The sequence below is a fragment of the Rhinatrema bivittatum genome, chromosome 1 (genome assembly GCF_901001135.1).
Source record: "Rhinatrema bivittatum chromosome 1, aRhiBiv1.1, whole genome shotgun sequence".
Classification (NCBI taxonomy): Eukaryota; Metazoa; Chordata; class Amphibia; order Gymnophiona; family Rhinatrematidae; genus Rhinatrema; species Rhinatrema bivittatum.
The window spans coordinates 272,459,021-272,473,278 of NC_042615.1; the positions used below are offsets into that span (position 1 = coordinate 272,459,021).

At 44.4% G+C, this 14,258-nt stretch overlaps 1 protein-coding gene across 3 annotated transcripts in view; it reads left to right on the forward strand.

The window, feature by feature from the left end:
• Positions 1 to 8,234, forward strand: part of ALMS1 (ALMS1 centrosome and basal body associated protein) — a 266,815-nt gene extending 258,581 nt beyond the window's left edge. For all 3 annotated transcript variants that reach the window (XM_029594680.1, XM_029594673.1, XM_029594689.1), the window contains one exon: positions 7,559 to 8,234. In XM_029594680.1, the coding sequence (XP_029450540.1) occupies positions 7,559 to 7,603 (45 nt within the window). In that variant the 3' untranslated portion in view covers positions 7,604 to 8,234. The remainder of the gene's footprint in view (positions 1 to 7,558) is intronic.
• The last annotated feature ends 6,024 nt before the right edge of the window (positions 8,235 to 14,258 follow it).

Consider the following 14,258-nt stretch of genomic DNA (forward strand, 5'->3'; position numbering starts at 1 on the left):
TTTTGCCAGTCCTAATGCTTCGTCAAAGAGCTATATATACAGTACTGATCCCTGGCTGGTCCTTTAGGAGTCCTATAAGAGCAGAGTTTCTCTCCACCCCCCACTCTAGAAGCTGCAGCTATCATTTCATTGGTTCTGCAACCACCGCTGAAAGAAGCTGAGCCAGGCCTCATCCATGGCAGTGCAGATCACTACTTCTCAGGCCTTTGGACCAGATTGGTGTGCATTTTAAAGGAAAATATTGCTTATTGGACAGCATTTCATATCCACCGACTGCACAGAAATGTTTAGTGACTGATACTGTCATAGCTACAGCCAACCCAAAATAGCAACATTATATGTTCCTTTAAGGGTGGGGGCTTATTTAAAAATATATATATTATGAGATCAGTATTCAAAAGTCATTTAGACAGATAATTTACAAGTTATCTGTCTAAATGGAAAATGTGGAATATTCAGCCACTTATCCAGCTAAATTATAGCTAAATTATAGCTGGATAAGTCTTTATCCACATGACTATAATTTAGCTGGATAAAAAAGAGACGTTCTGGGGGCGTTTTTGGGAGGGTACAGATTTATATCCAGCTAAGCTGGCTGCTTATCCAGATATCTTCAAAAGATACACAGGAAGTAGCGCTGTGAACCCCATACCCCCAACCCCCTTTTAAATTTAATTTAAAAAAATGTGCCATGGTCCATGGGTGGTACTCCCAACAGCCCCTTCCTTTGATCTAGCACAATTGTAAAGTTGTGATGCTGTTGGCCCCTCCTACCACTAGTCCCCACCCCCCACCTCCAGTCTAAAGATGTGGCATTCCACATCTGCCCTCCTCACCCCAACTCCGACCTTCCCCCTGTCCCCCTGAACCATAGAAATCCGTGCTGGGGGCCGGATATGTGCTTACAAGCTCCCAGCAAGCTCCAGTGTAGCTTCCATCAAAACTGCGTTAGAAGCCAAAATACACAGAGTTTATGCTTCCAGTGCCAACTTTAGCTGGATAACTTATCCACTAACCAGCTTACTGAATATTATCCTCTACAAATTTATTTTAACAAATTCTAAGCAAGTTACAATGTATTTATATTTCCCCTACATTCAGGCAGGTCAGTCCATACAAGTGAGTTATGCACTCCAACCCAGCAGATAGAGATGGAAATCAACTGACTAGCTGATGTCACCCTCATATAGCACAGCACAGTATTCCACAGCCTGCTAGTATTCTCCATCTCCAGCAGATGCTGGACATGCATTCCATGCTGTGGAATGAAGCCAGGATAGGCCGGATGAAGAAGAAAGAAGCTGGGCAGCTGCTCCGGGGACAGTTCTTCTCCCTGCCCCAGTCGATCAGTGCCCCGAGGTTGATATTGTTATAATGGTGGATCCTGGGTCTGAGACAAAGTTGTCACTACCTGCAGGAAGGAGGCCTTGCGGGTTCTCGTCGTCGGTAGGTGGACCTGGCCGAAATGGAGACCCAAAAGGACCTTCACCAATACCAGCTCTCGTTCCCCACAGGTTGAGTGCTTGGACATCGGGGCCAGCTGCACTTAGGAGCAGGTCTCCGGAGAAGAACAATTCCACGAGGCAGCAAGCCAACAGAGTCCAGAAGGAACCAGAAGTCAGGGCAGGCAGCAATCCAACGGAGTCCAGAACATACCAGGAATCAGGGCAGGTGGCAGTTCAATGAAGTCCACAAGCGTAACTGAGGTCAGGGCAGGCAGCAATCCAACGGAGTCCAGGGACGTACCAGAAGTCAGCAGGCAGAGATCCAAAAAGTCCAGAAGCGACCAGAATTCAGGGCAGGCAGCAATCCATCAAAGTCCAGAACAATCCAAGCCAAGACCAGAGAAGCAATCCAGAAGGAGACGGTGACAGACAACTAGCTGCCCACAAGGAGCACGACCTGTTGCTGAGGCAAGGCATTGCAAGCAGGAGTGGGTTTTAGTAGGCAGAAGTACTGACGACGTCAGAAGGAGCCACGGGAAATTTCCCACTGTGGTCCCTTTAAGAACTGTGGAGAGGCGTGCGCCTAGGAAGTCGCCGGTGGTGTCAGGCATCAGTGGCCTGAGCAGCGGCCCTGAGCCGCGGAAAAGTTTGTCGCTGGCAGTGGCTCTCCGCCACTGCAAGAGGGTTCGGGACTGAACCGGGATTGCACTGGGTGAGGGTGACCGGCTGCAGCCAGCGCGTGCAACAGTTATTTCATTTGGGGATCACTCCTTAGGTGATAGTGGTAAACTTCCTCCCTAATGGTGTTGAGACAGTATGCTAGTGTGTTTTTTGGCTAGGGTTGGGACTTGTACATTTTACCCCTCCCCAGCTTGCTCTCGTTCTCTCTTCCATCCCAGGGTTTTTTTCTACACAAAGCCTTTGACCTCCTAGAGATGTTAAAAGGTGTTATGTATGCTTAAAGCTCAGGCCCGGAGGGCTATGCTGCCAGTGGCTTAAACAGAAGCTAAGAATCACTGGTTTCCTTACCCGGTAGTGAATAATTATTAGTCTGGATCAGGAAATATTTGTTGGCAGCATCAGCAGCATGCAGAAAATGACACCTCACTCTGAAATATAGAAACATAGGAAATGACGGCAGAAAAAGGACCAAACGGTCCATCCAGACTGCTCAGCAAGCTTATGGAGGCATCTTCCACACCATACAAGTCAACCCCCTTACTTAGTTTCCCAAACCGTCAAAGTCAGGGCCCTTGTTGTTTGCTGTCTGAGTCCAATTCCCAGTTACTTCTTAACATTAAAGCAAAGAGCAATGACAGAGTTGCATTAACAGTATGAAGGCTTATTGGTTAAGGGTAATAACTGCCACATTAGCAAGTTACCCCCATGCACTGTTTTCTTCAATTCCATCCTCTAGCGTTTAGAGATCCACAGTGTTTATCCCATGCTCCTTTGAAATCTTTCACAATTTTTGTCTTCACCACCTCCTCCGAAGGGCATTACAGGTATCCACTACCCTCTCCATGAAGAAATATTTCCTGACATTGGTTCTAAGTCGTCCTCCCTGGAGTTTCATTACATGACCCCTAGTTCTACTGATTTCTTTCCAATGGAAAAGGTTTGTCAACTGTGCATCATTAAAACCTTTCAGGTATCTGAAGGTCTGTATTATATCCCCCCCTGCACCCCCTCTCCTCCAGGGTATACATATTTAGGTCCTTCAACCTCTCCTCATAAGTCATTTGATGGAGACCCACTCACCATTTTTGTCACTCTTCTCTGGACTGCCTCCATCCTGTCTCTATCCTTTTTGAGGTAAGGTCTCCAGAACTGAACACAATACTCCAGGTCAGGCCTCACCAAGGACCTGTACAAAGGGACTATCACTTCCTTTTTCTTACTGGTTATTCCTTTCTCTATGCAGCCCAGCAGTCTTCTAGCTTTAGCTATCGCCTTGTCACATTGCTACGCCGTCTTCAGATCACTAGATACTAAAAAGTGTTCCCATCGTTTTTCGACTTTTTTTCCTTCACTGGGTTCCTCTTCTCCAATCTGTGCCATCCAGCAGTGTGGTAGGTGCTGTTTTTCCCCTTCCCTGTACGTACCAGGATCAGTCCAGACGGTGGGTTATGTCCCCCGTCCAGCAGATGGAGTCAGACAAAACTTCGGAGGGTGCTGGCATATTAACCTGTGCACCCTCCCTAGATCCTCAGTATCGAGAATATCAAAGCTAGAATAATACACTTGATCCATCCTTCCTAGTTTAACAGTAACTGGAGCAAATGGTACAACCATCTTAACTTGCAAAGAGAACTGCTGAACAGTCTCAAGAAACGGAGGCCAAAACCTCATAACCAGGAAAAACGTAGAGGTCAGTAAAGAGAGAGATCGAGCAGGAGAAACCTCAGTATCCCAAAGTTAGCTGGGAGGGCATCTGGACTGATCCATGGTACTACAGGAATGAAAATTAGCAGGTAAGGAAGTAATTTTCTTTTCCCTGTACGTACCAGGATCAGTCCAGACGGTGAGATGTACCAAAGCTTCCCTAACTCGGGTGGGCCCCTGAAAGCCCTGCTCGAATAAATAACCCTGTCGCCAAAAGATCCGGAGGTTGACGACGGCATGTGCAGACGATAATGTCGTGCAAAGGTGTGCAGTGACTTCCAAGTCGCAGCCCGACAGATTTCTTGAGATGAAACGGACTGAGATTCCGCCCAGGAGGTTGCCTGAGAATGGAGTGAATGGGCCTTGACCCCCAATGGAGAGGTCCGACCCGCACCAATGTACGCCGCCACTACGGCTTCCTTGAGCCATCTAGCAATCGTGGTCTTCGTGGCCTGAGACCCCTTCCTTGGTCCCGACCAGAGGACAAACAAATGGTCTGAGACTCTGAACTCGTTGGTGACCTCCAAGTAGCGGATTAAGCTTCGCTTGATATCCAAATGCCGAAGAGATCTTGACTCGTCAGCGGGAAAAGACGGAAACTCCACCGTCTGATTCACATGAAAAGTGGAGACGACCTTGGGAAGGAAGGAAGGCACTGTACGTAAGGAGACTCTGATGTCGGTAAAGCGAAGGAACGGTTCTCTGCAGGAGAGAGCTTGCAGTTCCGAGATGCGGCGTGCGGAACAAATGGCCACCAGAAAGACAGTCTTGAGAGTGAGATCCTTGATGGTGGCGCGACGCAGGGGCTCGAAGGGAGGACCTGCAAGGATCTTAAGAACCAGATTAAGGCTCCAAGAGGGACAAGGATCCTGTACCGGAGGCCGCAGATGCTTCACCCCCTTGAGGAACCGAGTGATATCCGGATGAGACAAGAGAGACGGGTGTCCAGTGGTCCGAATGAGCGAGCCTAGTGCTGAAACTTGTACTGTACTTAGTAGTCGAGTGCCACAGGGCTATTTTATTTCTCTCTTGGGAGGTTAGAAGGAGCCTAAGCAGATGGCTTTTCATAATTGTCTCCTGCAAGAAATGGATTTTCAGTCTTCTTCATGGTTATCATGGTTAGGAAAAGATTTATGACCCAGAGCAGCTGAAGCTGGGACAGATGTCCTAGTAGAGAACCAGCAAGCCAAGTGTAGGGCGATAGCAAGAGCCAGCCATCTAGCGCTCCAGAAATCCTGGTCTCTAGCTAGGGAGAAGGCTGCCTGGGTGGCAGTGGCCAATGTAATGCCATTAACTGATGTGAACAAACTGAGGGAATCTAGTAGCCCTCAGGTACCCTGGTAAGTGAGTACGATTTGGTTTGGGATGGAGTTCCCCAACAGCACTTAGCAGCAACTCACATGGTAAGCATTGTTATTGTACAGGCACATGTTTTGAGCTGGCACTCTTAAGACCCTGAAGTGAAAGGACTGGCAAAAGTAGCCTCTCCTCTACTGGTAGTCAGATGGGGCACTAACAATAATGGATTTCATATCGGCCCGATGAAGCTCCAAGATAAGCAAGTTCTTCAGCTGAAAAAGGAAAACAGGAGCCCTGGGGATTTGGATATCCTTCTAGAACCATAACCAGTATTAAGACTCCTGTGTGTGTTCCCACCAGGAGGCTGGACATTCCCTAGACTGAATTCTGAATGTGCAAGCAAGGGTGCTCTGTCACCTTCTCCCTTAAAGATCCCTTCCATTCTCTTTTACAACCTTTGCTGTTGAGAGACCCAGGTTACATAGTGAAGATACTTAATGTCAGGGATTACAGCCTTTGGTGACGAGAAAGAAGACCACTCAGCGGACCTTACTTCCAGTTAGGAAGAAATCAATATTTCCCTTTGAGGGATACATTTCTTCTCTCTTGTCCTTCTACCAGAGGAAACTGATATGAAGACATAACTCGCAAATTTTGCAGAGGGCGGAAGCCGGCTCTCGGCTTGCCGCAAGGGACACAATCATGGAAGCTCTCTCACTATTCTTTTGGATGGATACTTTCTTACAGGGAGTAAAGAATGCAAGTCCTCCTCTGCGAAAGGTCTGCTGGACTTGGAATATGAGCTTAGTTTTGAAGGGATCTAGCTGCCCTTTCTCTCAAGCCTTAAAGGGCATCTTATTGAGTCTTGTTGTCAAAGTCTGTTTCCTTGGTGGTCTTTGGTAATTTTAAAGGAAAGGATGCCTCTGCTCCCAGTTCTATCTCTCTTCTAAGAGTAGTGTTTCATTTCTGTCAAAATTGGGCTTTTCTCACTTGCGATGGTGAGAAAGTCAGGCACTATAGGTCAGCACAGGGATGGCCATTCTCGAGCCCTTTGTAAGTGACCATTTTTTCTTGGCTAGATCTTTCAGGTGGTTTCAAAGATGTTGATTTCAGGAAGACTCAAGGAGATGAGTGCTTCAGTCTGCTCCAGCAAGAGTTTGAAGGTCCCAGAGGGCTGCCCAGCCCACTCGACAGGATGCAAGACTCCTCATAGAGAGAATCAGAACTTATCTTTACAGAGGATAATGACAGGGCAGCACCTTTTCTCCATTGTATCCTTGCTTTAAGCACCTTAGCATGGGTTTGCAAACCGGGAAAGGCTGTACCTTGGATGCTGGATCTTGAGAGCTAGAGTGGCTTTCTCCTAAAAAACTTCCTCCTTCAGTGCAAGGTCTGAATTTCTAAATGCTGGTAGTTTCTGTGTTGTTTTAGAATCCAATGCTGTTGTATGTGATATTTTTGGTGTTTGTTTCTTGATACTATTTTATGTATGTTCTATTGGAAATTGCCTAGGCCACAATTTTGTTGTGTTAAGCGATTAATACATTTTAATAAATGAAATGAAATGAAATCCCACGTGTCTGGACTCGTCTGGCACGAATGATAAGAAATGTGAAATTTTACCGTTATTTCTGTTCATCAGTTTAATATTTAGGCCATGCTTAGTTAAGTTAGCTTAGCTGCCAGGGTCAGAATACCTCTATAGGGATCTGGTGCTGCTTTCAGTTCTTTATAATTACTCAGAACCCCATTATTATTCTAACAAATCTTTCTCTGGCTTTTTTCTGTGTGCGCACTACGAAAGAGAAATTTAAAGTAGCAGCTACCAGACCGACTGACCTGGATGTTTGTCAGGTTAGGGCTGCTAAAGTTTTTTTCTGTGGTTTAGGCTGTGATACTAACATAGCTTCTCATGAGATGTGCATGCCTCCCCTCTCCTCCTGCATTGTTAGCTGTGGACTCCTCTTAGTGGACAGTTAATCTTACTTCAAGGAAGAGGCTAATAGATTGATGGCTGGTTCTTTTGTATTAGCTTGAAGGGTCCTCAGAATCTGTATGCAGAACCTTAGCACTGCCAAATACTGCCAACTTACCATATTTAAATTAATTAATGATTTTCAACTTGTTTTGGGCATCTGCTGCATTTAAATTCAAAATGTGTTGTGCCAAAGGGCTGCTTATTCTATTTCTCAGTTCTGTATTTTAACATATCCACAGCACTCTGCTTGCAGTACCTGTTACATTACAGATTGTCTCCTGTGAATTTGTTTTCTTATTACTTGTGTAAATGGGACATATGAAAATATAAAAATCAACTGGGAGCTGTGCTTTCTGAAATAATTTGTATGCCTTCACTTTATTTTCCATATTTAATGATGATGAATTACATTAATGGCTCCTTTCCTTGTCTTCCTTTTCTCTTGTCACAGAAAGTCATGAACAATATCCTAGGAAGAAAAACTCCATGGAACTGATTTCACGACTCTCGTTTGCCTCTGAAATGCCACTGATATTTGCTCACTATATGAAAATACAAGAAACTGAAGTGCATTAATGTGGTGTGCCTTTCTTAGATCCTGATTGTGTATTTTATTTGATGGATATTTTATAAAATTATAGTTTGGGTGGCAGAGCTTAACTGATAGGTTTGCTTTTTGGTCATCAGTTCTGATACGGCTGGAGTCACACCCATTTGATGGCTTTCCACAGCAGAGAGTCCAAGAATTGAAAGAGCATGAGAACTGACCAAACTTTTGTCACTAAAGGTGGGCCCTCAAAAAAAAAATGGGAGTCTCATTGGCCTCAGAAGTGCCACTGTGTCATATTTTCCCATGGAGTGAATAAATGCAGAACTTCAGTTGTTTGATCAACCTGACATTTCACCAGCACTAAATTTTAATGTAAAGACATTTTAAAAAGGAAAATGTGTAACATAGGAAACGTGTGTATAAATAGTATTTAAATAGAAATGAATTATGTGTAGTCACCATTATTTTTGCTAATTATTTTCTTTCTAGCAATGAATTACTGTACATTTTAAAAATTTACAGTGTGAAATATTTTTATATATTTATACTGTGATTAAAATACTTTTGTAGTACTGGAGATTATTGTATGTCAAATATTATACATTCTATCTTTTTTGCAAACCACCTCCCAGCATTCACTCCCTCTTCACCTTCTCCCCCAGCATTCATGCCTTCTTAATATTGGCCCCTACTCTTCTCGTCACCCTCCTTTCAGCATTCACTTTCTTTCCCCATAGTAGTTGCTCATAGCTCACCTGATTGGGGTAGAGCTACTCGACAGAATCCCATCCCTGGTGAGTAGCCAGAGAAAGGCAGTTCAGAACCAGCTTTTATATTGCCACTTTTGAACATGAACTGGCAGCCAGTCTGGCCAGATAAAATCAGCCATTTGGCAGCAGTATTAAATTTAGTTAACTCCTGTTGTCTATCTCAGCATGAATACTAATGAGCTCTCATTGGCCCTGACCTTCTGCACATAACAATTCTGTTTCAATACACAACTAAAGACAGAGCAAAGATCGCAGACAGCACTGTCTTGTGAAAACCAGCTCCCACCCCCAAAAAAATAAATTACGTGGTCTTTCATCAAGTTTAGTAATTCACCATTGCCTATATTCTTCCTGTAAAGTAAGAATTATGATGATCATTTCCAAAGCCACTAACAGAGGTAACTGGCATTCTCCATGGACAAGCAGACAAACATCCACACAAGTGAAGCAGTGTCCCACCGCTGGCACCAGAATGAGCTCTATCACACTGCTCAAAAGCAAATTTTTAAAAGCTTCTGAGCATATACATTATTTCCTGTGCTGCTGCTGCCATCCAAGTCTTCTCAGTTTTTGTATGCTCAACAAATGGTCAGAATATCTCTCTCTGCATTTCTGTGGTTAGGTGTTTAATTGGGACTTTTTCTGTCTGTTGAAATATTTTACTTTTTCCCTCCTCAGTTCTTTAAATTGCTGAGTTTAATAAAAAAAAAAAAAAAGTAATTGGTCATTAGGGTCAGTTTCTTTTATCACTAGATATGTCCAATATGACTGGGAAGAAGTCACCAAGATCAGGGAAGCCGCTGTTTAAACTGCTCCAAATGCTGGCAACCCAAGACCTACATGACTGTTTAGGGCTATCACAACCTAGCGGAGTGTGAATCTTGTGGAAGAATGCAGGGCCAGTGTTGCTTTTTTGCTGCCCTTTGCAAAAAGTTACTGTGCTGCCCCCTCCCATTCATTCATTGTCCTGGGCCCACCAAAAAACATCCCAGATCCCTCCAGTGATACAACTTTAAAAACTGACCCTCACCTCCCCCTTACCGGAACCCATGACTGGTGTAAGGGTATTAGATGCGCTAGGCAAAACTTATAGCCTTACACAATGCCCCTTCAACCACCCACTTCATTTATAACATTTTACATGAAAAATATCAAAATACAGTATTCTGAGGTAAAAATATCACTTGCATTATATTTACATGCACTACTGTGATGCCAAGCAGAAATCCCTGCAAAAAACACACTTGGAACCCATATGGTATTAGGCCTATTGTAATGTGTGTTGTGTGTGTGGGCCTGACCCTCTGAAAGCCCTAAAACACTTATTGCTAGTAGAATACCTCCCCTCAGTCACCTATGTAGAACATAAATAGACTCTCACTAAATGCAGAATAGATCAACCATAGAGTAGAAATATAAACATGACAAATCCTGAACAGAAACCACAAGAACCCAGACTCTATGCAGTGCAACAATTAAAAAAAAAAACAAAAACAACCCAGAACCATCACCATTCCTCAAACATCAAACAATAAAATCAAGACACTAAAAGCATAAGAACATACTAATAATATTCCAAAAACAGATGACAAATAAAGGATCAAATAATTAAAAACACATACCAATTTATTTTTTTTAATGTCCCAAACATCAATACATTATTTCAAAAGGGCAGACACATCAAAATAAAACTAAAAAGAATTTTAAGAATTCACACTCTCCATACCTGGGAACATTTGGTTTCCAGTCACCCTGAGATCATCGTGGATTGGTGGGTGTGGAATGCACAAACTTTCTCCTCTTTCTTTTATATACACACATGTATGCTTCTTCTCAGACAAACCTCCAGGCATCTCCAGCTCTTCTTTGGTTGGGATCTGCCAGCAGCCCCAGCTCCTCCTCTTCATTTCAGCTGCTGGCAGATTGGGATCCACCTGCAGTCCCATATTATTTTCCCTATCTCTCTCTCTCTCACACACACATAACCCAGGCAAGCTCCCATTCACACCCATACACTCAACCTAGGAAAGCTCCCATTCACACACATACGTACATCTCAGGCAGGCTCCCATTCATACACACCCATCACAGACAACCTCTCATTTACTCATTTACTGAGTAAATGTATAATATATAATTATATAATGTATTGATGTTTGGGACATTTAAAAAAAAAAATTGGTATGTGTTTTTAATTATTTGATCATTTATTTGTCATCTGATTTTGGAATATTATTAGTATGTTCTTATGCTTACGATTATGCATTTAGTGTCTTGATTTTATTGTTTGATGTTTGAGGAATGGTGATGGTTCTGGTTTTTTTTTATTGTTGCACTGCATAAAGTTTGGGTTCTTGTGGTTTCCAGTTCAGGATCACAGGCAGCCTCCCATTCACTCGCACACATACACACCCATCACAGGCAGCCTCCCATTCACTCGCACACATACACACCCATCACAGGCAGCCTCCCATTCACTCGCACACATACACACCCATCCTAGGCAGACTCCCATTCACACACACCCATCCTAGACAGGCTCCCATTCACTCACACATACACCCATCTTAGGCAGCCCCCCATTCACTCACACACACACATCCATCCTAGACAGGCTCCCATTCACTCACACATACACCCATCTTAGGCAGCCCCCCATTCACTCACACACACACATCCATCCTAGACAGGCTCCCATTCACTCACACATACACCCATCTTAGGCAGCCCCCCATTCACTCACACACACACATCCATCCTAGACAGGCTCCCATTCACTCACACATACACCCATCTTAGGCAGCCCCCCATTCACTCACACATACACACATCCATCCTAGACAGGCTCCCATTCACTCACACATACACCCATCTTAGGCAGCCCCCCATTCACTCACACACACACATCCATCATAGACAGGCTCCCATTCACTCACACATACACCCATCTTAGGCAGCCCCCCATTCACTCACACACACACATCCATCCTAGACAGGCTCCCATTCACTCACACATACACCCATCTTAGGCAGCCCCCCATTCACTCACACACACATACCCATTCTAGCCAGCCTCCCATTCACTCACACACACACATCCATCCTAGACAGGCTCCCATTCACTCACACATACACCCATCTTAGGCAGCCCCCCATTCACTCACACACACACACCCATCCTAGACAGGCTCCCATTCACTCACACATACACCCATCTTAGGCAGCCCCCCATTCACTCACACACACACATCCATCCTAGACAGGCTCCCATTCACTCACACATACACCCATCTTAGGCAGCCCCCCATTCACTCACACACACACATCCATCCTAGACAGGCTCCCATTCACTCACACATACACCCATCTTAGGCAGCCCCCCATTCACTCACACACACACACATCCATCCTAGACAGGCTCCCATTCACTCACACATACACCCATCTTAGGCAGCCCCCCATTCACTCACACACACACATCCATCCTAGACAGGCTCCCATTCACTCACACATACACCCATCTTAGGCAGCCCCCCATTCACTCACACACACACATCCATCCTAGACAGGCTCCCATTCACTCACACATACACCCATCTTAGGCAGCCCCCCATTCACTCACACACACATACCCATTCTAGCCAGCCTCCCATTCACTCACACACACACATCCATCCTAGACAGGCTCCCATTCACTCACACATACACCCATCTTAGGCAGCCCCCCATTCACTCACACACACACATCCATCCTAGACAGGCTCCCATTCACTCACACATACACCCATCTTAGGCAGCCTCCCATTCACTCACACACACACCCCCATCACAGGCAGCTTTCAATTCACTCACACATGCAGACCAGGCAGTCAGGGTCCACTGATCATTCCTCCTCCGCTGCTACTGCCTTTGGGGAAAGCAGCCATACTGCAGCTCCTCCTGCATGTTGGCCCCGCAGTAATTCACCAACACGAGATGAGACTACAGGAAGTGAGAGCACCGTGAGGGTTGAATTATCGTTGGGCCAGCACATGAGGTGGAGCTGCAGGACAGACTGTTTTCTGGTCTGGCTGCCTGCTTCTTCCGCCACTAGTGGTGTGAAACCCACCAGCAGCCACATGGGCCTCCTATGTCTTTCACCGTTGGTTGTATTGGCCTCTCTCTGCTCCTGACACTGCTCACCCCCACCCCCAGTGTGCAATTGCACGGTTTGCACACCCAGTTGCACCAGGCCTGGAAGAATTTTACCTAGAGCTCAGGTATTCAAAGAGTTAAGAGTGAAATACCAACTTTCTACACAATCGAAACCTAAAAAAACAAAGGCACCAGAACCTGACTGGCTGGAATGTCATGGAGTAGAGGTAAAACCTCCCCCTTGGACTGGAGCATCATAGGGGTAGAGATAAAACCTCCCCCTTGAACTTGGCTGAGAAGAAAAGATTCAGAGATCATCCACCCTCGATAGAAAAAAGCTATACCAAGGATCATTTGGCACCAAAGCTCAAAGTCCACACAGAAGTGCATTCAGTGCCAAGGGAGCAGTTGGAAGAGAATTAGGACAACTGAAGCTGACCACTTTGGTGCCAAAATCATCCTCTATGGTGCAATTATAAATTATTTTGATGAAAAACATTCAATGCCAAATAACATGAGCACAAGAATCACAGTACCAATGCTCTAGCTCAGTTTTATCATGCAAAGATACCTTTTTGGAGCTGATATTTAAAAAAAAGTATATTCACAGATAAAAGATGATTCTCCCTTGCTACCATATCAAGACCCACAGGATTTCAAGTCAAATGTTTCATCAGCCTCATGTATTATGAAGAACTCTCCATATTTCAGATTTAGAAGATTCCACTGGATCTCAAAGTTCCTATTTATATTATTCCTTGGAGGAATCCACTGGTTTACTTTACCCAGAAATTCCAAGAAGCTCAGCTCCAATGGAGGTCACAACTGATACATCTTTTTTTTTTTTTTTTTTTTTACAAAAGATGTCCAAGAGAATTCCCTTTAAACTTTAAAATCCATACAACCACCAAGGCAGGCAAGAGCAATGCCAATATTGTTTGTTTATTAAAATTTCTTGATTGTTTTATGCACAGGCTCTAAGCGATTTACACAATAACATACATAATTATTAACAAATAAAGATTAATAAATAGTATAAAAATCAAACAATGGAAATCACAGTTAAACAATCCTGGCAAACATTAAACAAAAAAAATTGCTTGCCAAATCAGGAAAGCCTATGAAACTGTTAATCTGTATTAAAAGACTCCCTGCGGCTTTATTGCAAGATCCTCCATTAAAGATATGGAAAACTCTTCTTACCATCTCAGCAGCAGCAAAGAATATTGACTGAGATAACAGAATCTAACAATGCCCTCCTAGACCTACAAAGGTACAGCTATCACATGATTCTCTAATAGTTGAATCAGCTAGGAGAAAAGCAAAGAAATAGAAAAAAAAAAAATTAGTGTTCCAGCAATGAAGGAGTCAAAATTCCTGGATGCTAGGGGAAAGAAGTTTTTCCAGACAGCCATTCTCCAACCAAGAGTTGTAGCACATCAGGTACAAATGGTTCAGTACCTCGACCCTTCTACTCGCTGCCCTCCTACATCCTTCGCCTGGCCTCGGAACCAGTCTCCTGTCATCAGCAAAGACCCTCATGTAAGTCCTGCCAGCCCCGGCACCCAAAGGCTCAACCCGAGGGGAACATGGGCTGGTATAGGTGAAGATCCTGTCTGGTCTCTGCTTTGCCTGCATCTGCTTGCTGACAGCGATAACTTACAGGGCTCCTCTGGGCAGGAAGAGCCAATCTTGCC